The sequence below is a fragment of the Lampetra fluviatilis genome, chromosome 76, assembly GCF_964198595.1.
Source record: "Lampetra fluviatilis chromosome 76, kcLamFluv1.1, whole genome shotgun sequence".
Lineage (NCBI taxonomy): Eukaryota > Metazoa > Chordata > Hyperoartia > Petromyzontiformes > Petromyzontidae > Lampetra > Lampetra fluviatilis.
The window spans coordinates 3,619,197-3,646,818 of record NC_136350.1 but is presented as its reverse complement, the minus strand read 5'-3'; the positions used below and the strand labels follow the sequence as shown (position 1 = coordinate 3,646,818).

The window sequence follows — 27,622 nt, the reverse complement described above, 5'->3', positions numbered from 1 at the left end:
GGTGGTGTGGGTGGTGGTGGTGTGTGTGGTTGTGTGGGTGGTGGTGGTTGTTGTTCTAACAGTGGGGGGAGGGTGGTGAGGGGAGTGAACGTCACTGTCTCTCTCGCTGTCTCCGTGTGTCTCTGTGTGTCTCTTGTCTGTGTCTCTTGTGTGTGTCTCTGTGTGTGTGTCTCTGTCTGTGTGTGTCTCTGTGGGTGTCTCTGTGTGTGTGTCTCTGTGTCTGTGTGTGTGTCTGTGTGTGTCTCTGTGTGTGTCTCTGTGTCTGTGTGTGTGTCTCTGTCTGTGTGTGTCTGTGTGTGTGTCTCTGTGTGTGTGTCTCTGTCTGTGTGTGTGTGTCTCTGTGTGTGTCTCTGTGTGTGTCTCTGTGGGTGTCTCTGTCTGTGTGTGTCTCTGTCTGTGTGTGTCTCTGTGGGTGTCTCTGTCTGTGTGTGTCTCTGTCTGTGTGTGTCTCTGTGTGTGTGTGTCTCTGTCTGTGTGTGTCTCTGTGTGTGTGTGTGTGTCTCTGTCTGTGTGTGTCTCTGTCTGTGTGTGTCTCTGTCTGTGTGTGTCTCTGTGTGTGTCTCTGTCTGTGTGTGTCTCTGTGTGTGTGTGTGTGTCTGTGTGTGTCTCTGTGTGTGTCTCTGTCTGTGTGTGTCTCTGTGTCTGTGTGTGTGTGTCTCTGTGGGTGTCTCTGCGTGTGTGTCTGTGTGTGTCTCTGTGTGTGTCTCTGTCTGTGTGTGTCTCTGTGTCTGTCTGTGTGTGTCTCTGTGGGTGTCTCTGTGTGTGTGTCTCTGTGTGTGTGTCTCTGTGTGTGTCTCTGTCTGTGTGTGTCTGTCTGTCTGTGTGTGTCTCTGTCTGTGTGTGTGTCTCTGTCTGTGGGTGTCTCTGCGTGTTTCGCTGTCGTCTCGATCGGCCTTCGTGGAAAGGAAAATGGCAGAATCCATCGGTGAGTGGGAGACGCAAACACAGAAACACACCAACACACAACATACATAGTAACATACAACATACATAGTAACATACAACATACATAGTAACATACAACATACATAGTAACATACACACCAACACACAACATACATAGTAACATACACACAACATACAACATACATAGTACACACACACAACATACAACATACATAGTAACATACAACATACATAGTAACATACACACCAACACACAACATACATAGTAACATACACACAACATACAACATACATAGTACACACACACAACATACAACATACATAGTAACATACAACATACATAGTAACATACACACCAACACACAACATACATAGTAACATACAACATACATAGTAACATACACACCTACACACACCAACACACAACATACATAGTACACACACACTAACACACACTAACACACTAACACACACACTAACATACATAGTAACATACACTAACACACACAGAAACACACAGACACCAACATAAACACTAACACACACTAACACACCAACATACACACTAACACACACTAACACACACACTAACACACACACTAACACACACACTAACACACTAACACACACACTAACACACACACTAACACACACACTAACACACACACTAACACACCAACATACACACTAACACACACACTAACACACACACTAACATACACACTAACATACACTAACACACACTAACACACACACTAACACACACACTAACACACACACTAACACACTAACACACACACTAACACACACACTAACACACACACTAACACACCAACATACACACTAACACACACACTAACACACACACTAACATACACACTAACATACACTAACACACACTAACACACACACTAACACACACTAACATACACACTAACATACACTAACACACACTAACACACACACTAACACACACTAACACACCAACATACACACTAACACACACACTAACATACACACTAACATACACACTAACATACACTAACACACACACTAACACACACTAACACACACTAACATACACTAACACACACTAACACACACTAACACACACTAACACACACTAACACACCAACATACACTAACACACACACTAACACACACACTAACACACACACTAACATACACTAACACACACTAACACACACTAACACACACTAACACACCAACATACACTAACACACACACTAACACACACACTAACATACACACTAACACACACACTAACATACACACTAACATACACTAACACACACACTAACACACACTAACACACACACTAACACACACACTAACACACACACTAACACACACACTAACACACACACTAACATACACACTAACACACACACTAACATACACACTAACATACACTAACACACACACTAACACACACTAACACACACACTAACACACACACTAACACACACACTAACACACACACTAACACACACACTAACACACACACTAACACACACACTAACACACACACTAACACACACACTAACACACACCAACACACACTAACACACACACTAACATACACCAATATATATACACATTGTACACACCAACACACACACACAGACACACACACACAGACACACACACACAGTCACACAGTCACACACAGTCACACACAGACACACACACACAGTCACACACAGACACACACACACACAGACACACACATTGTACACACCAACACACACACACAGACACACACAGTCACACACAGACACACACATTGTACACACCAACACACACACACAGACACACACATTGTACACACCAACACACACACAGTCACACACAGTCACACACAGACACACACATTGTACACACCAACACACACACACAGACACACACACACAGTCACACACAGACACACACAGACACACACATTGTACACACCAACACACACACACAGACACACACACACAGTCACACACAGACACACACAGACACACACATTGTACACACCAACACACACACACAGACACACACACACAGTCACACACAGTCACACACAGACACACACATTGTACACACCAACACACACACACAGACACACACACAGTCACACACAGACACACACAGACACACACATTGTACACACCAACACACACACACAGACACACACACACAGTCACACACAGTCACACACAGACACACACATTGTACACACCAACACACACAGACACACACACACAGTCACACACAGACACACACAGACACACACAGACACACACATTGTACACACCAACACACACAGACACACACACACAGTCACACACAGTCACACACATTGTACACACCAACACACACACACCAACACACACACACAGTCACACACAGTCACACACATTGTACACACAGACACACACAGACACACACACACAGTCACACACAGTCACACACAGTCACACACATTGTACACACCAACACACACACACACAGACACACACAGTCACACACAGACACACACATTGTACACACCAACACACACACACACAGACACACACAGTCACACACAGACACACACATTGTACACACCAACACACACACACAGACACACACACACAGTCACACACAGACACACACAGACACACACCAACACACACAGACACACACACACACAGTCACACACAGACACACACATTGTACACACCAACATACACACTAACACACATAGTAACACACACTAACACACTCACTAACACACACTAACACACTCAACACTCAACAACCGCCATTCGCCACTAAGTGGCGGTGACGTCACCACGACGCTTGTGCCAGGCCAAGTGCACCTTGAGGCCACACACAGACACACACCGACACACACACAGACACACACAGACACACACACAGACAGTCGCACACAGACAGACACACAGACAGACACACACACAGACACACACATACAGACACACACATACACACACAGACACACACACACACACAGACACACACACACACAGACAAAGATATAACAAAGATCCCCCGTATAGCCTTAACAGACTGTAGGGGCAAGTGCTGTTAGCGAGCAGACAAAGATCCCCCGTATAGCCTTAACAGACTGTAGGGGCATGTGCTGTTAGCGAGCACCTATGAAGGCCGACACGGCACACGAGGGGGTGAGTGGCCAGCACCACGCCCGACCGCCTTTGTCTCCCCAGTGGCGATGTTTACACACCGCACCAGGTACTCATTTAAGGCTGAGTCGACCTAGGGGAGGCCCAGGACCGGTTCAGATAATCGTCACTGGTGTTAGCCGTGAGCGGGAATCGAACCCAGGTCGCCAGGTTCATAGCGCAGCGCGCTAACCACTACACCCACCGCTCCCCATCAGCGAGCAGACACACACACAAACACACACAGTGTGTTTGTGTGTGTGTGAGTGTGTGTCTGTGTGTGTTAGTACGTGTGTATGTTAGTGTGTGTGTGTCTGTGTTAGTATGTGTGTGTGTTAGTGTGTACACTGTGTGTGTGTGCACTGTGTGTGTGTTAATATGTGTGTATGTTAGTGTGTGTGTGTGTGTGTCTGTGTTAGTATGTGTCTGTGTTAGTGTGTGTGTGTTAGTGTGTGCACTGTGTGTGTGTGTGCACTGTGTGTGTGTGTGCACTGTGTGTGTGTGTACACTGTGTGTGTGTGTACACTGTGTGTGTGCACTGTGTATGTGTTAGTGTGTGTGTAGTGTGTGTACACTGTGTGTGTGTACACTGTGTGTGTGTTAGTGTGTGTGTAGGAGAGTGAGTGTCTGTGTGTGTAGGAGAGTGAGTGTGTGTGTAGGAGTGTGTGTGTATCTGTGTGTGTAGGAGTGTGTGTGTGTGTAGGAGTGTGTGTGTGTCTGTGTGTTTAGGAGTGTGTGTGTATCTGTGTGTGTAGGAGTGTGTGTGTGTCTGTGTGTGTAGGAGTGTGTGTGTGTGTAGGAGTGTGTCTGTGTGTTTAGGAGTGTGTGTGTGTCTGTGTGTTTAGGAGTGTGTGTGTATCTGTGTGTGTAGGAGAGTGAGTGTGTGTGTAGGAGAGTGAATGTCTGTGTGTGTAGGAGTGAGTGTGTGTGTGTGTAAGAGTGTCTGTGTGTGTACGAGAGTGAGTGTGTGTGTGTAGGAGAGTGAGTGTCTGTGTGTGTGTGTGTGTCTGTGTGTGTAAGAGTGTGTGTGTGTGTAGGAGAGTGAGTGTCTGTGTGTGTGTGTCTGTGTGTGTAAGAGTGAGTGTATGTGTCTGTACGCGAGTGAGTGTCTGTGTAGGAGAGTGAGTGTCTGTGTGTGTGTGTGTTTGTGTGTGTAAGAGTGAGTGTGTGTGTGACTGTGTGTGTAGGAGATTGAGTGAGTGTGTGTGTAGGAGAGTGAGTGTCTGTGTGTGTGTGTGTGTGTCTGTGTGTGTACGAGAGTGAGTGTGTGTGTGTGTGTACGAGAGTGAGTGTCTGTGTGTGTGTGTCTGTGTGTGTAAGAGTGAGTGTGTGTGTCTGTACGCGAGTGAGTGTCTGTGTAGGAGAGTGAGTGTCTGTGTGTGTGTGTGTTTGTGTGTGTAAGAGTGAGTGTGTGTGTGAATGTGTGTGTAGGAGATTGAGTGAGTGTGTGTGTAGGAGAGTGAGTGTCTGTGTGTGTAGGAGAGTGAGTGTCTGTGTGTGTAGGAGTGTGTGTACATGTACTCACCACACAGAGACCCACAGACTCACCACACAGAGACCCACAGACTCACCACACAGAGACCCACAGACTCACCACACAGAGACCCACAGACTCACCACACAGAGGCCCATAGACTCACCACACAGAGACCCACAGACTCACCACACAGAGACCCACAGACTCACCACACAGAGACCCATAGACTCACCACACAGAGACCCACAGACTCACCACACAGAGACCCACAGACTCACCACACAGAGACCCATAGACTCACCACACAGAGACCCACAGACTCACCACACAGAGACCCATAGACTCACCACACAGAGACCCACAGACTCACCACACAGAGACCCACAGACTCACCACACAGAGACCCATAGACTCACCACACAGAGACCCACAGACTCACCACACAGAGACCCACAGACTCACCACACAGAGACCCATAGACTCACCACACAGAGACCCACAGACTCACCACACAGAGACCCATAGACTCACCACACAGAGACCCATAGACTCACCACACAGAGACCCATAGACTCACCACACAGAGACCCACAGACTCACCACACAGAGACCCATAGACTCACCACACAGAGACCCACAGACTCATCACACAGAGACCCAAAATTAAGTAACAATAGAATGCGACGTTTCGGTGGCAACACAAGCAACCATCGTCAGGAAAGAATGTCATTCCTACCTGGCGATGGCTGCTTGTGTTCCAATCGAAACGTCGTTTTCTGTTATTATTTTATTATTCACGGAAAGAACCACAGAGTCATCGCTGCAGTCAGAACGCTTCGAATCTGCCTTTGCCAGTAGCAAAATAAAAAAAATGTTGTTACCTCTATTTAAAGCTTTAGTGACTGCAAGGATTCATGCTCTTTTTGTCGGTGAAGTCACGTAGGTAAAAAAATAAACGAAAATAAATGAAAATAACTCAAAATAACTGCTAGCCCCGCCCCCCCACATTTAGACAAGCTCCTCCCCCTTTAGACAAGCCCCTCCCCCTTTAGCCAAGCCCCGCCCCCTTTAGCCAAGCCCCGTCCCCGTTAGACAAGCCACTCCCCTTTAGACAAGCCCCTCCCCTTTAGACAAGCTCCTCCCCCTTTAGACAAGCTCCTCCCCCTTCAGACAATCCACTCCCCCTTTAGACAAGCTCCTCCCCTTTAGACAAGCCCCTCCCCTGTAGACAAGCCCCTCCCCTTTAGCCAAGCCCCTCCCCCTTTAGACAAGCCCCTCCCCCTTTACACAAGCTCCTCCCCTTTAGATAAGCATTTTGACTGCTTGTGTTGTGTTTATTGTAAACATGATGCCTTGTGTAAAGGTGTCAGTTTTTGTACCAGTTGAAAGGGTAAAAACCTATCACTATATTTTGCCACTGGTAAAGGAGATGTCTCATAGTGTAAATGCTTCACCCCGAGCTCTCAATACTCTGATGGTGCGCTGTCTTTGAGTTGTGCGCCTTTTGGCGTCATCTGGTCCAACACCAATGGAGACTAGGCTCTAAGGAAAGCTGTCTCGGGTGTGGACCAATCAACTTCAAGGACAGTGCATATCATCATCAGAGTTATGTTTTTTGTTTGCATTATGGCCGCAGGTATTGTGGTCTATGCAAACATGACTTCTTGTAAAAAAGGTGTCAGTTTTGTTGCCAGATAAAATGGTAAAAATCCAATTATATTTTGCTACTGGCAAATGAGGTTCCAATGGTGTAAATGCTTAACCCCGAACTCTCAATACTCTGATGGTGCATTGTCTTTGAGTTGTGCGCCTTTTGGCGTCATCTGGTCCAACACCAATGGAGACTAGGCTCTAAGGAAAGCTGTCTCGGGTGTGGACCAATCAACTTGAAGGACAGTGCACGTCATTATCGGAGTTGTGGTTTTTGCTGGTAGTTTATCGTTTCACTTTGTCGACTAATTCACGCTCTTGCTGTTGTCGCCCACCACAGAGGCAGCTGTGTATGCCGCCGTGGAAGGCGAGGTAAGGAAACGGCCCTTTTAACGCAACTTTACCGCTTCGAACGCCGATTCTGACGACGCGCTTGAGGGAAAAGTCCACGTTTAGAAGCAGAATGTTGAGTTTTGTGTCGAGAAAAGTCAACTTTTTCACCGTTGCCACTTTGCGAGCGATCTCAATACGACAACAAACATTTTCCCGCCATTTTTGGGTTTCTTTTGCGACCCGTGTGGTACGCGGCCCTCTCGTCCAATCAGACGGCCGCGTTCGTTAGGTGAGGGGGGGGGGGAAGGGCCGCCTTTCGACCAATGGGAAGCGAGCGTTACGGTGGTGTTTTATTGGTGGTGGTGGTGGTGGTTATAGCTGTGGTGGTGGTGGTTGTTGTTGTGGTAGTTATAGTAGTGGTGATGGTTGTTATAGTTGTGGTGGTTGTTGTGGTGGTGGTGGTTGTTGTTATAGTTGTGGTGGTGGTTGTTGTTATAGTTGTGGTGGTTATAGTTGTGGTGGTGGTGGTTGTTGTTATAGTTGTGGTGGTTGTTGTAGTTGTTGTTGTGGTGGTTATACTTGTTGTGGTGGTGGTTGTTATAGTTGTGGTGGTTGTTGTTGTGGTTGTTATAGTTGTTGTGGTGGTGGTTGTTGTTGTGCTTGTTATAGTTGTGGTTGTGGTGGTGGTTGTTGTTATAGTTGTTGTGGTGGTTGTTGTGGTGGTTATAGTGGTTGTGGTGGTTGTTGTTGTGCAGTGTCCGCTGGCTCGCAAGCGTCAGCGTCGCACAGTGGAGGACTTCAACCAGTTCTGCACCTTCGTGTTGGCCTACGCGGGCTACATCCCTCACGCAAAGGTGAGGAGTCACTCACCACTCGCTCACCACTCGCTCACCAGTCGCTAACCACTCGCTCACCACTCACTCACCACTCGCTCACCACTCGCTCACCACTCGCTCACCACTCGCTCACCACTCGCTCACCCAGTCGCTCACTCAGCCACTCGCTCACCCAGCCACTCGCTCACCCAGCCACTCGCTCACCCAGCCACTCGCTCACCCAGCCACTCGCTCACCCAGCCACTCGCTCACCACCACGCTCGCTCACCACTCGCTCACCACTCGCTCACCACTCGCTCACCACTCGCTCACCACTCGCTCACCCAGTCGCTCACCACTCGCTCACCACTCGCTCACCACTCGCTCACCACTCGCTCACCACTCGCTCACCCAGTCGCTCACTCAGCCACTCGCTCAACCAGCCACTCGCTCAACCAGCCACTCGCTCACCCAGCCACTCGCTCACCCAGCCACTCGCTCACCCAACCACTCACTCACCACCACGCTCGCTCACCACCACGCTCACCCACTCGCTCACCCACTCGCTCACCCAGTCGCTCACTCAGCCACTCGCTCAACCAGCCACTCACTCACCCAGCCACTCGCTCACCACCACGCTTGCTCACCACCACGCTCACCCACTCGCTCACCCACTCGCTCACCACCATGCTCACCCACTTGCACACCCAGCCACTCACCCACCCCCCACTCCCCACCCCCCCCCCCCTGTCCCCCAGGAGTCACGTGGTGTGCCGGGCCCTCCCGCCCACGCCGGCCGCAGCCCCCCCAACAGCACGGGCAGCACGGCCGACAGCGACAGCTGGTCATGTGACTCCGCCTCGCCCCACAATGCACTGCTGCACAGGGCGGCTACACAGCAGCAGCAGCAGCAGCATCATCTGCCGCGAAAACAGCAACAACCGCAACAACAGCAACAACAACAACAACAACCGCCACAACAACCGCCACAACAACCGCAACAACAGCCGCAACAACAGCCGCCACCACCGGCGTCGCCGCCGCCGGCGTCCTCCCACAATGCACTGCAGCAAGTGTCGCCCCCCCCGTCCGTCGTCACCGCCCCCTCCTCGTCGTCGTCGGCGGCGACGACGACGATGACGACGTCGTCGCCCACGGCAACCGCGGTCCCCTGCCCCCCCAGGCAGGGCGGGGCGGGGCGCGTTGCCGTGGCGACGAGGCTGCCCTGGAGACGGCAGGGGAAGCGGATGGGGCCGTTGGTGGGCGGTGGTGGCGGCGGTGGCGGTGGTGGTGGCGGTGGTGGTGGCGGTGGTGGTGGCGGTGGTGGTGGCGGTGGTGGCGGTGGTGGTGGCGGTGGTGGTGTTGAAGGTGAAGGGGTGGGGGCCGTGGGACGTCTGGGAGGGTCCCGGGTGAGGAGAGGCCGTGGGGCACGTGGTGGTGGTGGCGGTGGTGGCGGTGGTGGTGGCGGTGGTGGCGGTGGTGGTGGCGGTGGTGGCGGTGGTGGTGGCGGTGGTGGCGGTGGTGGTGGCGGTGGTGGCGGTGGCGGCGAACACTGGGGAAGAGGCGGTGGAGAGGCACAGGTGAGTGGGTGGGTGGGTGAGTGAGTGAGTGTGTGGGTGGGTGACGGGTGAGTGGGTGAGTGAGTGGGTGGGTGAGTGAGCGGGTGGGTGGGTGGGTGAGTGAGTGAGTGTGTGGGTGGGTGACGGGTGAGTGGGTGGATGATTGGGTGGGTGTGTGGATGATTGGGTGGGTGTGTGGGTGGATGATTGGGTGGGTGTGTGGGTGGATGATTGGGTGGGTGTGTGGGTGTATGTGTGTGGTGGCCACGTAGAATGTTCGAACGCTCACTGCGGAGGAGAGGCTGCTACTCCTCTGTCAGGAGCTGGACCGGTACCGCCTGGATCTCTGTGGCATTCAGGAGGTCCGGTGGACCGGCTCTGGCTCCTGCCACCATGAGGGGTGGACAGTCCTCCACTCGGGGCACGAGACTGCCAAATAACAGGGAGTGGCTCTTCTTCTGAACAAAGTGGCCACTCGGGACAGAGTCATCTTGTTAGGTGACTTCAATGCCAGAGTTGGTCATGATGCTGACACCTGGTCTGGAGTGATTGGAAGGCATGGGCCAGATCAACACAATAACAACGGTAGGAGGCTGCTAGATTTTTGTGCAGCCCATGGACTTGTAATTACCAACACGCTCTTCCGGCATCGGCGCATCCACACAACATCATGGATGCATGCCGGGTCCAAGCAAGAACATCTGCTGGACTATATAGTGACGGAACAGTGAATGCGAGCCCATGTCCTTGACACCAGGACCTACCGTGGAGCTGATCTGCCCTCTGACCATCGACTAGTCATCTGTAAGATGCGCCTGCCATTCTTCCACTCTGGTGGTGAGTGTACACCCAGGACCCCATTCCAACCCTTGGTGGCCTGGTCTCAGCTAGCTGATGAAAGTTGCAAGCGAGAATTTCATCATCGCTTGCGGCTGGGGTTGGCATCGTCCCCCACTCCTCCTGATGTCGAGGGTAAATGGGCGAGGTTTAGGACTGTGACTCATGTAGCTGCAATGGCTGCTTTGGGTACGCGGTCCAGACCTCCCCAGAAACCCTGGCTGACAGAGGAGGTGTTCAGGTTAGTTGAGAAAAAGCGACAGGCCCACTCTCATCGGCTACAGCATCCCACGTCAGAGAATGAGGAGGTTTACCGCAGCCTTCGCTCGGAGGTTCGGAGAGCCGTGAGGCACTGCAAGGATGGGTGGTGGTCGCGGGTTGCTGAGGAGATGGAGTCTGCCTCAGTGGCCCGCGATCACAAATTCCTATTTAACTCCATCAAAAAAGTAACCTGCAGCGCCACACCTACTACCATCATGAGGGGAAAGAAAGGTGATCCAATCTCCGACCCCCAGGAACAGGTTTGCAGATTTGCTGAGCATTTCTGTGAGGTCCTGGAGGATGGGAAATCCCTCAGCCTGGAAAACATCGTGGCACAAAGTGGGGATGACCCTGCTGAGGCTGGGGTGCCTCAAATATTGGAGGAAGAAGTCACCCCCTGTGAGTGGCTGTCTGAGGTGCCAGCTGTTGAGGAAGTACTGAGGGCGATCCAGAGTCTGAGACCAGGAAAGGCACCGGGCAGAGATGATCTCCCAAGCGAAATGCTGAGGGAGGGTGGCGTTTGTGCACAGACTGCCCTACATGACATCATAACAACAGTCTGGACCACTGGACGGGTTCCGCAGGATTGGAAGGATGCCCTGGTGGTCCCCCTCTTTAAGAAGGGGGACCGTACCGACTGTAACAACTACAGGGGCATCTCACTCCTCAGTGTGCCGGGAAAGGTCCTGGCAAGGATTATTCAACATCGCCTTGCTAGGCATGCTGAGGAGAGGCTTGCAGAGCCCCAATCTGATACAGCAGAGGTGTAGGGAATTCCAACAAAACCTACATCTCTGCTTTATTGACCTGGTCAAGGCCTATGATACCATCAGTAGGCCTCGGCTCTGGGTTGTTCTTCGTGCTTTCGGAGTCCCTGACCCTCTGCTCACGATCATTAAGGACCTTCATGATGGTGAGCGGGCCCGGGTAAAACTATGTGGCCGGGAGTCAGAGCCTTTCCCTGTACACCTTGGGGTGCGAAAGGGATGTCCTCTGGCTCCCACATTATTTAACATCTATTTCGACCACGTAGTTCGTGAAGCCTTTGATGGCTGTACCGGAGGAATCTCCAGCTGGTACAGATACAATGGGAGGCTGATCGACGCCCGGATACGGTCAAGGGATGGCTCCCTATTGATCAACCACGTTATGTATGCCGATGATCTGGTTATTGCCGCTCACTCAGAAGAGGAGTTGGAGACGCTGCTGCTGAACCTGGAGCGTGCCACTAAGAGGTGGGGCCTTACCATCAGCCCCACCAAAACTAAGCACCTGCCTGGGTATTTTGCACCATCGGACACTCCACCCCCACAACTCCCAATTGGTGATGGGGCAGTTGTGGAGAGTGTGGAGAGTTTCCCATACCTGGGCAGTGTGCTCATGACCTGCTCCAGTTTATCAGCAGAGGTCTCACTCCGAATCAGTCGAGCGGCAATATATTTTCATCGGTTACGTGACGCTGTGTGGAAGCTACCTGGTCTGTCGCTCCGCACGAAGCTTCAAGTCTTCTCGGCCACGGTCATTCCCTCCCTTCTCTACGCTTGTGAAATGTGGACCCCCCTAGTGGAACATCTTCGCCGGTTAGAAACATTCAGGCCGGCCCTGCCTACGATCCATCCTGGGTTTAACCTGTAGGCTGGATTGTGTGAGGAGCTCACAAATCCTTGAAACATCTGGGCAAAGTCCCATCGGTGAGCTCCTCCGGCAGGCAAGGCTGCGTTGGCTGGGTCGTGTAGCCCGCATGCCTAGCCACCGCATGCCTAAACAGCTTTTGTTCGGCCAGATCGAGGGGGCTAAACGGGCGCGGCACGGGCTAGAGAAGAGATGGAGTGATGTGGTACAGGAGGACGTGGAGCTGAGTCAACTTGCCGATGACTGGTACCAGCAGTGTCAAGATCGGCCTCAGTGGAGGAGGCTCGTGAAGGACGCTACTGGGCAGTTGGAGGCAGTCGCCCTCCAACAACAATGGAGGGCGGAGGAGCGACGCTCACAACAACGAGCGGAGCGCCGGGTGGCTAAAGCACAGCAAGTTGGTACAGTAGGGGGCACATGTGGTGCATCAGCCAGTCATCTCGGTCATCTCGGTCAGTCGACCCGTGGCACCTGCTGGGTCTGTCCCATGACCTCCTGCCAGCGGGCGTTCGACACTTCATGTGGCCTTAACGTGCACCTAGCCTGGCACAAGCGTCGTGGTGATGTCACCCCAGTGGTTAGTGGACTGTACCATTTGTACCAACTGGACTGTACCAACTGCACTGTACCAACTGGACTGTACCAACTGTACCAACCGAACTGTACCATTTGTACCAACTGGACTGTACCAACTGTACCAACTGGACTGTACCAACTGCACTGTACCAACTGGACTGTACCAACTGGACTGTACCAACTGTACCAACTGGACTGTACCAACTGTACCAACTGGACTGTACCAACTGTACCAACTGGACTGTACCAACTGCACTGTACCAACTGGACTGTACCATCTGCACCAACCGAACTGTACCAACTGTACCAACCGAACTGTACCATTTGTACTAAACAGACTGTACCAACTGCACTGTACCAACTGGACTGTACCAACTGTACCAACTGCACTGTACCAACTGTACCATCTGGACCCTTCTCCCCTCCCCCCCCTCCCCCCCCCCCACGGCAGAACGGCGGCACCGGTGGAGCCGCGATCGAGGAGACGGCGGTTTTGCCGATTCCTTGCGGCACCCGGGCGGACGACGACGAGGACGATGAGGAGGAGGAGGAGGAGAAGCAGGAGGAGGAGGAGGAGGGGGAGGAGGAGGGGGAGGAGGAGGAGGGGGGGGGGCGAGGGGGAGGGGGGGGAGACGCGGGGGGGGGGTGGAGGTGATTGAGACGGCCCCCACGGTGAAGGTTTACAGGGACAAGGGCGGCAACTCCAACGATGAGGACATCATGGTGGACTCAGGTGGGTGGGGGGGGTGGTGGGGGGGGGGGTGGGTGGGGGGGGGTGGGGAGGGAGTGGGTAAGTGGGTGAGTGAGTGGGTGGGGGGTGAGTGGGCGAGTGGGTGGGTGGCTGGGTGAGTGGGTGGCTGGGTGAGTGTGTGGGTACGTGGGTGAGTGTTTGAGTGGATGGGAAAGTGGGTGGGTAGGCGAGTGGGTGAGTGGGCGAGTGGGTGGGTAGGCGAGTGAGTGGGTGGGGGGTGAGCGGGTAAGTGGGGAAGTGGGTGAGTGAGTTGGTGGGTGGGTGGGCGAGTGGGTGGCTGGGTGAATGTTTGAGTAAGTAGGTGAGTGTTTGAGTGGGTGGGAAAATGGGTGAGTGTGTGAGTGGGTGGGTGGGTGAGCGAGTGGGTGGGTGGGTGGGCGAGTGGGTAAGTGGGTGAGTGGGTGGATGAGTGGGTGGGTAGGCGAGTGGGTGGCCGAGTGTTTGATGTGAGCGAGCGAGCGAGCGGGCGGGCGAGCGACTGAGCGTCCACTCAGTCCCACCTCCCCCGCCCCTCCCCAGAGGACGACTCGTGGGGCCTAGTGACCTGCTTCTGCCAGAAGCCCTTCGCGGGCCGCCCCATGATCGAGTGCGGCGTGTGCGCCACGTGGGTGCACCTCTCGTGCGCCAAGATCCGCAAGTCGAACGTGCCGGACGAGTTCGTGTGCCAGCCCTGCCGGGCCGCTCACGGCCCCGCCGGTGGTGGTCACAGCGGTGGTCACGGTGGTGGTCACAGCAGCCACGGTGGTCACAGCGGTGGTGGTCACAGCGGTGGTGGTCACAGCGGTGGTCACGGCGGCCACGGCGGTGGTGGCCACCGGGCCGAATCTCCGGCTCCTCCGGAAGCTTCCGCCGATTCCGCTGCCGCCGCTGCCGCCGCTTTAACCTCGCGGCGTTCCAGGAGGCAGGGTTGTGGCGGTGGTGGCGGCGGGTGGTGGTGGTGGTGGCGGTGGTGGTGGTGGTGGCGGTGGTTGTCCAGCCAACGCTTCTTCGTCGTCTGAGGATAACTGAGGATTTTTCGACGTGAAGCTTCTTCTTTGGTGACTGCAGCAGGGATTCAACTTCTTGTTGGTTCTTCGGGTAAAGTCGTCGCGTAGAATGGAAATAATAAAATAATAAAAATATAAAACACAATAAGATACAATTGTCACGACGTTTCGGCCACAACGCAAGCAGCCGTCCTCAGGTGAATAACAGGTCTGTCGGGAAGACAGCGTCTGAATGAAACACCACCAGGCTTGCAGCGTATATTTAAGCTTGCTGGGTTGGAGGGGGAAGAGTGCCTTGACAAAATAATTTGCACATCAAGAGGAATTTAGCATATTTTTTTTTACTCCTCTTGGATGTGCAAATTCTTGTGTCACGGCGCTCTTCCCCCTCCAACCCAGCAGCTTAAATATACGCTGCCAAGCTTGGTGGTGTTTCATTCAGACGCTGTCTTTCCGACAGACGCTGTTCTTCACCTGAGGACGGCTGCTTGCGTTGTGGCCGAAAAACGTCGTGACAATTGTATCTTATTGTGTTTTATATTTTTATTATTTTATTACTTCCCTTCTACGCGACGACTTTACCCAAAGAACCCAGAAGACGATAACTGAGGACCCAGTGGATGCCGACTGCTGCTGGTGGATTTTGTGGCGGGCGGGCGGGCGGGTGGGCGGGCCGGGTGAATGTCGCATTGGGGTCAATCGGCTTGTCCACAGCAACGAGATGGGCAGCTGGAGTGAGAAGGACAACCGCTTCACATGGACAATCGCTTCACGTGGACAACCGGATTTCGATGGACAACGGGATTTGGATGGACAACGGGATTTGGATGAGCAGCAGATTGGGATCGACAGCTGAGATGACAGACAGCGGATGTGATGGACAGTGAATCTGACAGCTGATCTCACAGATTGGGGATCTCACAGACAGCTGATCTCACAGAAAGCTGATCTCACAGACAGCTGATCTCACAGATTGGGGATCTCACAGACAGCTGATCTCACAGACAGCTGATCTCACAGACAGCTGATCTCACAGATTGGGGATCTCACAGAAAGCTGATCTCACAGACAGCTGATCTCACAGATTGGGGATCTCACAGACAGCTGATCTCACAGATTGGGGATCTCACAGACAGCTGATCTGACGGACAGTGGATCTCACAGACAGCTGATCTCACAGGCAGCTGATCTCGCAGACAGCTGATTTGACGGACAGTGGATCTGACGAACAGCTGATCTCACAGATTGGGGATCTCACAGACAGCTGATCTGACAGACGGAGGATCTCGCAGACAGCTGATCTGACAGACAGTGGATCTGACGAACAGATGATCTGACAGACGGAGGATCTCGCAGACAGCTGATCTCACAGACAGCTGATCTCACAGATTGGGAATCTCACAGACAGCTGATCTCACAGACAGTGGATCTCACAGACAGCTGATCTCACAGACAGCTGATCTGACAGACAGATGATCTGATGGACAGATCATCTGACAGACAGATGATCAGATTGGGGATCTCACAGACAGCTGATCTCACAGATGGAGGATCTGACAGCAGTTTAAGTGGACCGTGGATTGAGGTGGATGGCCGTCGACGCAGCAGCAGCAGCATCAGCTGCAGCATCAGCTGCAGCTGCTGCAGGAACAGCAGCAGCATCAGCTGCAGCAGCAGCATCAGCTGCAGGAGCAGCAGCAGCAGCATCATCAGCAGCAGCAGCAGCAGCTGCAGCGTCACGCTGAGACTCAACGAGCCCCAACACTGACTGCCCTTGACAGATTCTGAGGTCAAGGTGTGGGTGGGTGGGTGAGTGGGTGGGCGGGCGGGCGAGCGGGGTGGGCGAGTGGGTGGGTGGGTGAGTGGGTTGGTGAGCGGGTGGGTGAGCGAGCGGGTGGGCGAGTGGATGAGCGGGTGGGCGAGTGGATGAGCGGATGGGCGAGTGGGTGGGCGAGTGGGTGGGTGGGCGAGTGGGTGGGCCTGCGCGGGCTGGAGAAGAGATGGAGTGATGTGGTACAGGAGGACGTGGAGCTGAGTGGACTTGCCGATGACTGGTACCAGCGGTGTCAAGATCGGCCTCAGTGGAGGAGGCTCGTGAAGGACGCTGCTACTGGGCAGTTGGAGGCAGTCGCCCTCCAACAACAACGGAGGGCGGAGGAGCGACGCTCACAACAACGAGCGGAGCGCCGGGTGGCTAAAGCACAGCAAGTTGGTACAGTAGGGGGCACAGGTGGTGCATCAGCCAGTCATCTCGGTCATCTCGGTCAGTCGACCCGTGGCACCTGCTGGGTCTGCCCCGTGACCTCATGCACCTATCCTGGCACAGCAGCACAACCCATGGCACCTGCTGGGTCTGTCACGTGACCTCCTCATGCACCTAGCCTGGCACAGCAGTACAACCCATGGCACCTGCAGGGTCTGTCCTGTGACCTCATGCACCTAGCCTGGCACACAAGCGGGTGCTGTGGTGACGTCACTGCCACTTGGTGTTGTTGTTGTGGTCTCTGCGTGCGAGCGGGGAGCTGTTTGCGATTGTTGACGATTCGTCTGAAGCCGTCCCGCCTGGCCCTCCCCTAGGTCGACTCAGCCTCAAATGAGTTACGTGGTGGTGGTGGTGGTGGTGGTGTAGTGGTTGTGTAGTGAACATCGCTATCACTGGGGAGACAAAGGCGGCCGGGCGTGGTGCTGGCCACCCACCCCCTCTGTGTGTGCCACAGTGCCGGTAGCCTCCATAGGTGCTGCTACTCGCTACTGACAGCACTTGCCCCTACAGCCTGCTAGAGGCTACACGGGGGAGCTTTGTCTGTTTATAAGTGCTGCTAACAGCACTTGCCCCTACAGCCTGCTAGAGGCTACACGGGGGAGCTTTGTCTCTGTGTGCCTGTCTGTGTGTGTCTCTGTCTGTGTGTGTCTGTGTCTCTGCGTGTGTCTTTGTGTGTCTCTCTGTATGTGTCTCTGTGTGTGTATCTGTCTGTCTGTGTGTCTCTGCATGTGTCTCTGCGTGTGTCTCTGTGTGTCTCTCCCAAGCGAAAGTCTGAGTGAGGGTGGCGTTTGTGCACAGACTGTAACAACTACAGGGGCATCTCACTCCTCAGTGTGAGGCCGGGAAAGGTCCTGGCAAGGATTATTCAGCATCGCCTTGCCAGGCACGCTTAGGAGAGGCTTGCGGAGCCCAAATGCGGTTTCAGGAAAGGGCGGTCCTGCACAGATGCCATATTTTCTGTCCGTCTGCTACAGCAGAGGTGTAGGGAATTCCAAGACCTACATCTCTGCTTTATTGACCTGGTCAAGGCCTATGATACCATCAGTAGACCTGGGCTCTGGGTTGTTCTTCGTGCTTTCGGAGTCCCTGACCCTCTGCTCACGATCATGAAGGGCATTCATGATGGTGAGCGGGCCCGGGTAAAACTACGTGGCCGGGAGTCGGAGCCATTCCCTGTACACCTTGGGGTGCGACAGGGATGTCCTCCAACATTATTTGACCACGTAGTTCGTGAAGCCTTTGATGGCTGTACCAAAGGAATTTCCATCTGGTACAGATACAATGGGAGGCTGATCGATGCCCGGGTGCGGTCAAGGGATGGCTCCCTATTGGTCAACCACGTTATGTATGCCGATGATTTGGTAATAGCTGCTCATTCAGAGGAGGAGTTGGAGGTGCTGCTGCTGAGACTGGAGCGTGCCACTAAGAGGTGGGGCCTTACCATCAGCCCACCCAAAACTAAGCACCTGCCTGGGTATTTTGTACCATCGGACACTCCACCCCCACAACTCCCAATTGGTGATGGGGCAGTTGTGGAGAGTTTCCCATACCTGGAACATCTTTGCCGGTTAGAAACATTTAGGCCGACCCTGCCTGCGATCCATCTTGGGTTTAACCTGCAGGCTGGATTGTGTGAGGAGCTCACAAATCCTTGAAAGATCTGGGCAAAGTCCCATCGGTGAGCTCCTCCGGCAGGCAAGGCTGCGTTGGCTGGGTCATGTAGCCCGCATGCCCAGCCCAATTAGTGGCGAATGGCGGTTGTTGTGTGTCTGTGTGTGTGTCTGTCTCTCTGTGTATGTCTCACAACAACGAGCGGAGCGCCGGGTGGCTAAAGCACAGCAAGTTGGCACAGTAGGGGGCACAGGTGGTGCATCAGCCAGTCGTTTCAGTCATCTCAGTCGACCCGTGGCACCTGCTGGGTCTGCCCCGTGACCTCCTGCCAGCGGGCGTTCGACACTTCACGTGGCCTCAAGGTGCACTTGGCCTGGCACAAGCGTCGTGGTGATGTCACCGCCACTTAGTGGCGAATGGCGGTTGTTGTTGTGTGTGTGTGTATCTTTGTCTGTCTCTCTGTGTGTCTCTCCATTTAGATCATAGAACCCAACTAGAGGAAGCAGATACCACACAGACTCAGCACACCACAGACTCACCACAGAGACCCACAGACTCACCACACAGAGAACCACAGACTCACCACAGAGACCCACAGACTCACCACACAGAGACCCACAGACTCACCACACAGAGACCCACAGACTCACCACACAGAGACCCACAGACTCACCACACAGAGACCCACAGACTCACCACACAGATACCCACAGACTCACCACACAGAGACCCACAGACTCACCACACAGAGACCCACAGACTCACCACACAGAGACCCACAGACTCACCACACAGAGACCCACCGACTCACCACACAGAGACTCACCACCACACAGAGTGGAGGTGCAGCGGTGAGGACGGTCGTGTACATAGCAGCGCTGTGTAGGCACCTAGCCTGGCACAGCAGTCGACCCGTGGCACCTGCTGGGTCTGCCCCGTGACCTCCTCCTGAGGGCGGGCGTTCGACGCTTCACGTGATAGCCTCAAGGTGCACCTAGCCTGGCACGGGCGTCTTGGTGACCACCACCACCAATACCACCACCACCAACACCACCACCAACAACAACAACCGCCATTCGCCACTAAGTGGTGGTGACGTCACCACGACGCTTGTGCCAACACCACCACCGCTACCACCACCACTACCAACACCACCACCACCACTACCAACACCACTACCAACACCACTACCAACACCACTACCAACACCACTGCTACCACCACCACTACCAACACCACCACCACCCAACACCAACACGACCATCACCACTACCAACACCATCACCAACACCACCACTACCACCACCACTACCACCACTACCACCACTACCAACACTACCACCACTACCAACATCACCACCACCATCACACAGTGCGGTGGTAGTGCTGTTGCTGCTGCTCTACAGCACTTGCCCTCTGCAGCCTGCCCGAGGCTACACGGGGCATCTTTGTCTGTATATAGGTGATGCTACTTGCTGCTCTACAAAACTTGTCCCTACAGCCTGCTAGAGGCTACACGGGGGAGCTTTGTCTTGCTGCTGCTGCTGCTGCTGCTGCTGCTGCTGCTGCTGCTGCTACTGCTGCTACTGCTGCTGCTGCTACTGCTGCTGCTGCTACTGCTGCTGCTGCTACTGCTGCTGCTACTGCTGCTGCTACTGCTGCTGCTACTGCTGCTGCTACTGCTGCTGCTACTGCTACTGCTGCTGCTACTGCTGCTACTACTGCTGCTGCTGCTACTGCTGCTGCTACTGCTGCTGCTGCTACTACTGCTGCTGCTGCTACTGCTGCTGCTACTGCTGCTGCTACTGCTGCTGCTGCTACTACTGCTGCTGCTGCTACTACTGCTGCTGCTGCTACTGCTACTACTACTGCTGCTTCTGCTGCTTCGAGTTTTCATCCACAGCACCGCCGCCTCCTCTCCCTCCTCTCCCCGGCGTCTTTGCGACTTGTAAGACGCTTCAGATTGCGATCACTTGCAAGACGCTTCAGATGAAGATCACTTCTAAGACGATTTGATGTCGTGAGAGCCGCACCCAGCCAGCCGGTGTCTTGTCAAGTTGAATGCCAAAACGTTGCGGAGACATTGCATGCACACACGCACGCACGCACGCACACACGCACACACACACACTCATGCACACACGCACACACACACTCATGCACACACGCACTCACGCACACACACACACTCATGCACACACACACACTCATGCACACACGCACACACTCACACAGCACACGCATGCACACGCACGCGCACACGCACACTCATGCACGCACACACATGCACACACGCACACATACGCACACACTCACACAGCACACGCATGCACTCACACGCACTCGCACACATACACTCACACACGCGCACACGCACTCACACGCACTCATGCACACACACTCGCACTTACGCACTCACACTCGCACTCACGCACACACACGCACTCACGCACTTACACATGCACTCACACACAGCACACATGCACACACGCGCACACGCACTCACACACACGCACTCACACTCATGCACACACACACATACTCGCACACACGCACTCACACTCGCACACACACGCACTCGCACACATGCACTCACACACGCGCACACGCACTCACACACACACATGCACGCACACACATGCACGCACACGCACTCACACTCGCACACAGTGTGGCGAGACGCGCCCTCGGACAAGTTGTACAGCCCTCTGGAGTCTCTCTGTGTGTGCGAGTCTCTCTGTCTGTCTCTGTCTGTCTCTGTGTCTCTGTGTCTCTCTCTGTCTCTGTATTATTATTTAGAACTTTGCCCAATAAAGTTATACAAAGCTCGCACCCGGAGTCCTGGGTGATGAGATCAAGTTGTGCAGACCCTGGTCATTGACCACATCAACTCCATACAGCAGCCATCGCATTCACCATGGGAGGGATCAGGATGGCAAGATGACATTCCTGGATGTTTTGATCGTTGGGACATTCGGTGTACAGGAAAGCCAGCCACACGGATGCCTGTCTAAAGCCTGACTCCCAGCACCATCCAGCCCAGAAGAATGCCCTCATCAACACACTGCACCATATGTTATTCTTTGGTTCTGGTTCTTTCGGTAAAGTCGCGTATAAAGCTAAAATAATAAAATAAATACTAGCATACGACGTTTCGATTGCAACACAAGCAATCGTCATCAGGTATAAATGAAATAGAAACACAAATCTAGTAGACTTAGAAATGTAATGTAATACAACAGAGAGTCGGATAACATAACAGTCAACACCCTACCTATACACTACTACACTACACTATACATTACACTATACACTACACTATACACTACATTACTACTATACTACACTATACTACACTATACACTACTACACTACACTATACATTACACTATACACTACACTATACACTACATTACTACTATACTACACACTACACTATACATTACACTATACACTACACTATACACTACATTACTACTATACTACACTATACACTATACTACACTATACACTACTACAACAGAGAGTCGGGTAACATAACAGTCAACACCCTACCTGGTTGATTACGTTCTTCCTGAGAATGCTACATTTGAGAGAGAGATCAAACACAGAACCAGAGACATATATAGACAGACATACAAGCAGACAGATATCACAGAGATACATAGAGAGAGAGACAACACAGACACACAGACAGACATACAAGCAGACAGACATCACAGAGATACATAGAGAACAAACATAGGCACACAGAGAAACCACGCCTCTGTGTTGAGACCTTAAATAGAGGGAGGGAGGGGTTAGAGAAATTAGCATGTCAATGAGTAGCACAGTGAGTGGTACGGTGCGAAAGCTTGAAAACATTAACCCGTAAAAACAATTCTTTATATGCGTGGCATCGGTTTTATTTGATTATTCATTTCTGTTTTTCTTGAGTAAGAGTTTCATTTTTATCACATTGGTATTTTAAATTAAATATGAAAAAAAAAATTCCTAAAAAGTGGAAAAATTTTGATGAAAACATTTTCACGAAAATAAATTGTCACGCACAACGAGTCTGTGTGCAAAATGTCAGCTCGATTGGATCACGGGAAGTGGGCTAAAAAACGACCGAAAGATTTGCACGGTCGTAAGCGCGCAAGCAAGCAAGCAAGTGAACTTAATATAAAGGATTTAAAAATTAGGAGGCAGGGAGAGAGACACACTAAATTAAATTAACCTAGCAAAATGTCGAAATGTAATGCAATGCAACACAGAGAGTCGGTCAACACAATTAAGTTCCAAATTAGTGAGTGAGCTGGAGCTAGTACACCAAGACTTCGGGATGAACGATACTGACCGTACAATCCACAAGGATTTCTCCTCGGCCATGCGGAGACAATCTTTTGAGGATCCAGTCAAAACCGTCACTTTGCCGTACGTAGCAAGGGTTCATCTGCTTGGTTATTTCGGTAAAGTCGCGTAGAAGGGAAATAAAATAATAAAAATAAAAATAAATATAATTCTCACGACGTTTCAGCCACAACGCAAGCAGCCGTCCTCAGGTGAAGAACAGGTCTGTCGAGAAGACAGCGTCTGAATGAGCACCACCAGGCTTGGCAGCGTATATACTTAAATATATACTTAAATATATACTTAAATATACGCTGCCAAGCTTGGTGGTGTTCAGAAGACCAGGTCTGTCGGAAAGACAGCGTCTGAATGAGCACCACCAAGCTTGGCAGCGTATATACTTAAATATATACTTAAATATATACTTAAATATACGCTGCCAAGCTTGGTGGTGTTCAGAAGAACAGGTCTGTCGGAAAGACAGCGTCTGAATGAGCACCACCAAGCTTGGCAGCGTATATACTTAAATATATACTTAAATATATACTTAAATATACGCTGCCAAGCTTGGTGGTGTTCAGAAGAACAGCGTCTGTCGGAAAGGCAGCGTCTGAATGAAACACCACCAAGCTTGGCAGCGTATATACTTAAATATATACTTAAATATACGCTGCCAAGCTTGGTGGTGTTCAGAAGAACAGGTCTGTCGGAAAGACAGCGTCTGAATGAGCACCACCAAGCTTGGCAGCGTATATACTTAAATATATACTTAAATATACGCTGCCAAGCTTGGTGGTGTTCAGAAGAACAGGTCTGTCGGAAAGACAGCGTCTGAATGAGCATCACCAAGCTTGGCAGCGTATATACTTAAATATATACTTAAATATATACTTAAATATACGCTGCCAAGCTTGGTGGTGTTCAGAAGAACAGGTCTGTCGGAAAGACAGCGTCTGAATGAGCACCACCAAGCTTGGCAGCGTATATACTTAAATATACTTAAATATACGCTGCCAAGCTTGGTGGTGTTCAGAAGAACAGGTCTGTCGGAAAGACAGCGTCTGAATGAGCACCACCAAGCTTGGCAGCGTATATACTTAAATATACTTAAATATACGCTGCCAAGCTTGGTGGTGTTCAGAAGAACAGGTCTGTCGGAAAGACAGCGTCTGAATGAGCACCACCAAGCTTGGCAGCGTATATACTTAAATATATACTTAAATATACGCTGCCAAGCTTGGTGGTGTTCAGAAGAACAGGTCTGTCGGAAAGACAGCGTCTGAATGAGCACCACCAAGCTTGGCAGCGTATATACTTAAATATTTACTTAAATATATACTTAAATATATGTAATAAACGACTGGACCACGATGTCTGGCTCAGTGTCCTTTATTATTCGGTTCGTGCTGTACACCCACACGGCTGTCTTTACTCTGTAGCTTCTCCACGGTGCTGACTCCAATGTCGGCCCGATCCACAACAGCAGCTCCGCTGCTGTTTCTCTCACACAGCCCCCCTTGGCTGTACTCGCTGCTGCTCTTCTCCCTCCGCAGCTCTCACAGCTTCTTGCTCTCTCTCTCTCTCTCCGCAGCTCCTCCTGGCAGCCACTCCGCTGCCTCTAACAAGCAGCCCTCTCTCTCTCTCTCTCTCCGCAGCTCCTCCTGGCAGCCACACCGCTGCCTCTAACACGCAGCCCTCCTGGCTGTCCTCCTCTGCAGCTGCACACCACTCCGCAGCTTCCTCTTATCTTCGGGGTTGGCTCCCGATGGCCGTCGGCGCCCCCCCCTCTCCACACTTGCCCGCGTGGCCTCACTCTTTTCCGCTCACACCCCGACTGCCTTCCCCTTCCGGTTTACCCGCTTAAGGCCCCCGAACCTTCCCCCCCACGTCACATGACTCCACCCCCCGTGACGTCACCTCCGGAAGGTCGCTTACGCCCGCATTACACCACCCTCCCCCGTAGAAAAATCCCAGCCGACCTCGGCTGACCAATAGCAAATCGTAATGCGGCGAACCGAGCTTCCCCCCCTAAAGGACACTAAGCATATAATGTAACAGCAAGAACAACAACAACGCAATTAACATCAACGAACGTACAAAAGCATGCAATAAATACAACTGTAAGAAAAAAATAACAAGACAGCAACAATCAACGAAACGTAAGCGATTTGGAACGTGTGCGGGTCGCCGGCCCGTCCCGGACGGTCGGCGGCCCACCCGCAGAACGGGAACGCGATGAAAGTCGAGGAATGACAGGGGGTAATCCCCCCTGTCGCAGCTGGAAGTCCACCGACGTCCCGTGTCCCTAAAGAGTTAGTCTTGGGCTTGTCCTGTGACCGTGCCCGCAGCTGGGTCGGAAGAGCTGCAGGGCTCGAAGGTCCCGCAGACCTGGCAGGCGTCCTCCGAGCAGGGCCCCTCGTCCCCCGCAATGTCACGGCCGGCCTGTCTGTTTCGGAGGATCTTTAGCCGACTTGACCGGTGCCGAGGCCTCCTGCTGCGGCGGAGCCGGAAGCGGGCCAGCAGTCTCTGGCGTAGTGGCCCCTACGCCCGCAGCGGAAACATTCGGCCTCGTTGCGCCGAAACGCAGGCCTCGCCTCCTGACGGCCCCCGTTCTGGTAGCACCGCGCGCGGTCTCGGCCCGCCCGCGATCCCGTCCATGGAGCGGAGGCGGCCGTCAGTTGTTGAGGGGCCCCCGGTCATCCGGAACATAGACGGCCTGCGCAGGGTTCCACCCCAGCGCCTCCCCTTCTTTGACGGGCCCCCCCCGTCCACGCCGTCACTTGTTTCCAGCGACGGAGGTTGAATTGCGCATCGAGACACTTAGCAGCCATCCGGGAAGTTAGCTTCTCATGCCCACACACAGGCATGGGGATCCCTAGATCCCGAGACAGCTCCAACATTTTCCCTAATATGAGAGGCTCAAGCAGGTCCTGTGGCGTCTCAGGATAAGCTGCCATGGCCAGCTCCAGCACCGCACCCCTGAACGCCACGGGCGACTCCTCTGGTGCTCGTTGTCGTTGAGCGAATCGCCGATGCGCATCATCTGGTGGCTCATAAGCATCGGCCATTTCTTGAAAAACACCACATAAAGTTGCCTTCTTATCGGTCGCTATGGAACGGAAGAATCGGACGGATTCGTCGTCCACGGAGAGTCGGCAACACCTCCAAAGCCTCCGCCATCGGTCCATCTTGCTGTGCGTACCGCCGCCAAGAAGCGGCAGGCGAACGCGCTCCAGTCCCCCACCGACGGAAAATTCTTTAACCGTTGTAAAGGTGGCGACTCCGACTCCTCTTCCCGCCGTCTTCCAATGGTGGTGGTCGTGATGGCAAATTCAAAATGGCGTCGGCCCGCGGCGTGGCCAAGATGGCGGTTTGCGCCACGGAGCGCGCAAAAATGGCGGCCTCTTGCCGCGTGGGCAATGGCGGCGGCAGGACAGGCAACGTGGCGGCCCGCGGAGCACCACTTGCATCATCCATCGTCCCTGGCGCGACGAGATGGCATAGATGCGCCAGGACGTCCTTAAGTGCCTCCAGTTGTAACCGCCATCGCTTTGCCATCGTTGATCCGCGTCTGATGATGTGGACGGACCCGCCACCGACGCCCAACATCCTCCACTCCTGTTCCCGTGGTCGCCTCAGCCGGGCTCTCCTCCACCACCCCAACAGGATCCGTGGTTGGAGGGAGTTCGTCGTCGTCGGACGAAGAAGCCGATGCAGGCGCCGGAGTAACTTTCTTCCTCACTTGTTTCGACATGCCGTTGCACTTCCGACACCAGTGTAATAAACGACTGGACCACGATGTCTGCTCAGTGTCCTTTATTATTCGGTTCGTGCTGTACACCCACACGGCTGTCTTTACTCTGTAGCTTCTCCACGGTGCTGACTCCAATGTCGGCCCGATCCACAACAGCAGCTCTGCTGCTGTTTCTCTCACACAGCCCCCCTTGGCTGTACTCGCTGCTGCTCTTCTCCCTCCGCAGCTCTCACAGCTTCTTGCTCTCTCTCTCTCTCTCCGCAGCTCCTCCTGGCAGCCACTCCGCTGCCTCTAACAAGCAGCCCTCTCTCTCTCTCTCCGCAGCTCCTCCTGGCAGCCACACCGCTGCCTCTAACACGCAGCCCTCCTGGCTGTCTCCTCTGCAGCTGCACACCACTCCGCAGCTTCCTCTTATCTTCGGGGTTGGCTCCCGATGGCCGTCGGCGCCCCCCCCTCTCCACACTTGCCCGCGTGGCCTCACTCTTTTCCGCTCACACCCCGACTGCCTTCCCCTTCCGGTTTACCCCGCTTAAGGCCCCCGAACCTTCCCCCCACGTCACATGACTCCACCCCCCGTGACGTCACCTCCGGAAGGTCGCTTACGCCCGCATTACATATATACTTAAATATACGCTGCCAAGCTTGGTGGTGTTCAGAAGAACAGGTCTGTCGGAAAGACAGCGTC

The 27,622-nt window shown here is 53.1% G+C and overlaps 2 protein-coding genes across 2 annotated transcripts in view; both read left to right on the top strand.

Moving 5' to 3' along the window:
- Positions 1 to 15,206, top strand: LOC144953412 (uncharacterized). Its single transcript, XM_078883991.1, has 7 exons — positions 1 to 925; positions 7,568 to 7,599; positions 8,316 to 8,414; positions 9,134 to 9,955; positions 13,692 to 13,805; positions 13,871 to 13,973; positions 14,511 to 15,206. The coding sequence occupies exons 1-7, from the start codon at positions 910 to 912 to the stop codon at positions 14,987 to 14,989; spliced, it is 1,665 nt and encodes a 554-aa protein (XP_078740117.1). The 5' UTR covers positions 1 to 909; the 3' UTR covers positions 14,990 to 15,206.
- Positions 15,207 to 21,768: 6,562 nt separating this feature from the next.
- Positions 21,769 to 27,622, top strand: part of LOC144953427 (lysophospholipid acyltransferase 5-like) — a 21,394-nt gene continuing 15,540 nt past the window's right edge. Inside the window, 1 exon segment of the mRNA XM_078884003.1 lies at positions 21,769 to 21,786. Coding sequence (XP_078740129.1) covers positions 21,769 to 21,786 — 18 coding nt within the window.